The sequence below is a fragment of the Stegastes partitus genome, unplaced genomic scaffold (genome assembly GCF_000690725.1).
Source record: "Stegastes partitus isolate 25-593 unplaced genomic scaffold, Stegastes_partitus-1.0.2 Scaffold1984, whole genome shotgun sequence".
Lineage (NCBI taxonomy): Eukaryota > Metazoa > Chordata > Actinopteri > Pomacentridae > Stegastes > Stegastes partitus.
In genome coordinates this window covers 59,605-61,962 of record NW_007579715.1, presented here as the reverse complement: position 1 = coordinate 61,962, position 2,358 = coordinate 59,605, and the positions used below count along the sequence as shown (strand labels likewise).

General features: G+C 45.9%; 1 protein-coding gene across 1 annotated transcript in view; it reads right to left on the bottom strand.

The window, feature by feature from the left end:
- The window catches only part of LOC103373451 (actin filament-associated protein 1-like 2), a 19,466-nt gene that overhangs the window by 2,947 nt on the left and 14,161 nt on the right, over positions 1-2,358 (bottom strand). Inside the window, exons 8-13 of the mRNA XM_008303342.1 lie at positions 1,864-1,950; positions 1,702-1,768; positions 1,224-1,456; positions 1,049-1,158; positions 855-972; positions 3-56 (exon numbers count right to left, since the gene is read on the bottom strand). Coding sequence (XP_008301564.1) covers positions 3-56; positions 855-972; positions 1,049-1,158; positions 1,224-1,456; positions 1,702-1,768; positions 1,864-1,950 — 669 coding nt within the window. The remainder of the gene's footprint in view (positions 1-2; positions 57-854; positions 973-1,048; positions 1,159-1,223; positions 1,457-1,701; positions 1,769-1,863; positions 1,951-2,358) is intronic.

Below are 2,358 nucleotides of genomic sequence, written 5' to 3'. Positions count from 1 at the left end.
ACTGAGCCTTTGGACGACACTGAGCTGCAGCGAACTGAATCCTGAGAGCTGTGAAGCTGCAAAATAAGGAACTTTATCAAAGACCGTCATAGAAACAAGCAGCTGCTGAAGAGACAACAAAGGTTTTAATGTCTCCTACGATGAGTGCAGAGAAGCTGGAACACTGAGACCAGGATCCAGTTCGTGTCCCGTCTTTTCCCAGTTCTTAGTTTTAAACAGCTGGTCCTCATTCATTGGAACACGTTGGTGTTGCAAAGCTCACTGTTTATAGTGAAACCCTACATTTGAATCTGAACTTGCACTGAAAAGCAACCGCATCATTCTGTTACTAATGACCAGCTAACGACTCATTATTTTAACTGACCTTAGCTTAACTTACACTTAATATATTTGAACTAAAATGTAATGTAATCAGTTGCTTTAAACTATTCATTTATTTCCTTAATCATTTAATCATTTACTTTTTGTAAATTTCAGCTAATGATTTAATCAATTACTTTCAGTTATTTGCTACCTAAATATATATTACTCTTAAGTGAATAGCAAACTATTAGCTTCAGCTATCTGTTGCTTTGAGCTAACCCGCTTAATGGTTAACTTTTCACTAATTGTTACTTGTAGCTAACCCATTTAATTCATAACGTTTAGCTAACTATTTGTTACTGTTAGCTAACCCATTTAATTAATAGTTTTTAGCTGATACTTGTAGCTAACCTGTTTAATTAATAACTTTTAGCTAGCTGTTACTGTTAGCTAACCCATTTAATTCATAACTTTTCGCTAACTGAAGCGTTAATGCTTCAGCTACAGCCAGGCTTGTGTGTTCTAGACGTGATGTTGGCGTTGTTCGGTACCATGTGCTCCAGGATGGAGGTGTTGGAGTAGATGGGCTGGTCCCGGCTGGTTCCGCTCAGGTGGAACGGGTCGTCCATGTAGGTGTTGGAGGTGGGAAACCTGCGGGTCTGAAGCCCTCTGAGGCGGGAAAACGAACAGCATGAGTGCAGGAGGCTGATTCAAGAGGCTTCAATGTGTTCGTCCTCGGACTTACCTGAGAGCGCCACCTGTGGGCTCCTGTGTGCCGTTGTCGTGGCGACCGTGACTGGCCGCTCCGTCCTGCAGCAGCTTCACCCATCGCTGCTTCTCCTCCGAGCTGCTCACCTGAAGGAAGACAAGGTGAGAACTAACCAGAAGTGAGCTGAGATGAATGACCTGCCGATCCTCACCTCCAGCACGGCCACCTGGTCACCGAGCATGCTCAGTGTGATCCTGTAGGAGTGCTCGGTGTCGGGCCCGGCTCGGACCTCGCAGCCTCTGAGCTGGACGGTGTACTGAGGCGACCGCTGCTTCTTCACCTCCTCGTCCTCCTGCTGCTCCTCTGCAAACATGTTGAGCAGGCCGGCCTCCACCTGACACAGCAGGTTCTGCCACTGACAGTTCATCAGAACGTTCAGGAAGCCTGCAGAGGGCAGACGTCACTCAACGGGTTTAACCTGTTTTCTTACATGACTGATAATAACTAGGAAAATATCACAACCTTTTGTAAATATTATTGTGCGTTAAACATAAATTTCTTGTTTCCATCCACCTGGTTTCATCAGTGAATGAACGTCAGAGTTTTAAAGAAGCAGAACTTGTTGAAAACCCGACTGATGCTGACTGATGCGTGTTCAGGTCTGTGTTTAACGAGGGCTGTTTCAGTACCTTTGTGTTTGTTGCAGCGAGCTGAAGGTTTCTCCTCGTCGTCAGAGTCGGTCTGAACTGTGCTGGACTGGAAACAGGAAGTTACGTTAGAGTCACTGCCGTGGAGCTCTGAAGCTGTTCCGAGCACTTTTCTGTAAGACTTGGATGTTGGAGGTGTCTCACCCTGCAGGACAGCAGCTGCTCGGACTGATTCAGAGAAGAGAAGCTGTGAGTCTCCAGCTCGGCTCCGACGCTCAGCTCCTCGATCACCTGCAGGTCACAGGAACGTTTCATTCAGAACCAAAACGACGCCGACGGCCTGAAGGCTGATTAACTTTAGAGACCGAGAAACAAAACTGTGTGTAGCCAACGTCCTGCAGCTTAACAAACAAACACCTGATTTATTCAAACTAACTTTGATTCTTCAGTCTGACTGCTGGACGGTTTCCTACCTGCAGTAGAGATCTGAATGTTCCCACATTATTACTGTGTCGCCCCCTGGTGGCTGGTTGCAGAATAATCTCTGCTCCCAAACACGTTCATCCTACATCTGGTTTCTGTTTTCATTTTAATTCTGTTTTACACGTGAACGTGTTCATAGATGTGACTGACAGCTGCAGCTCTGTGAAGGAGTCATAGTCCAGTTACAGTCCAGTTACAGTCCAGTTTCAGTCCAGT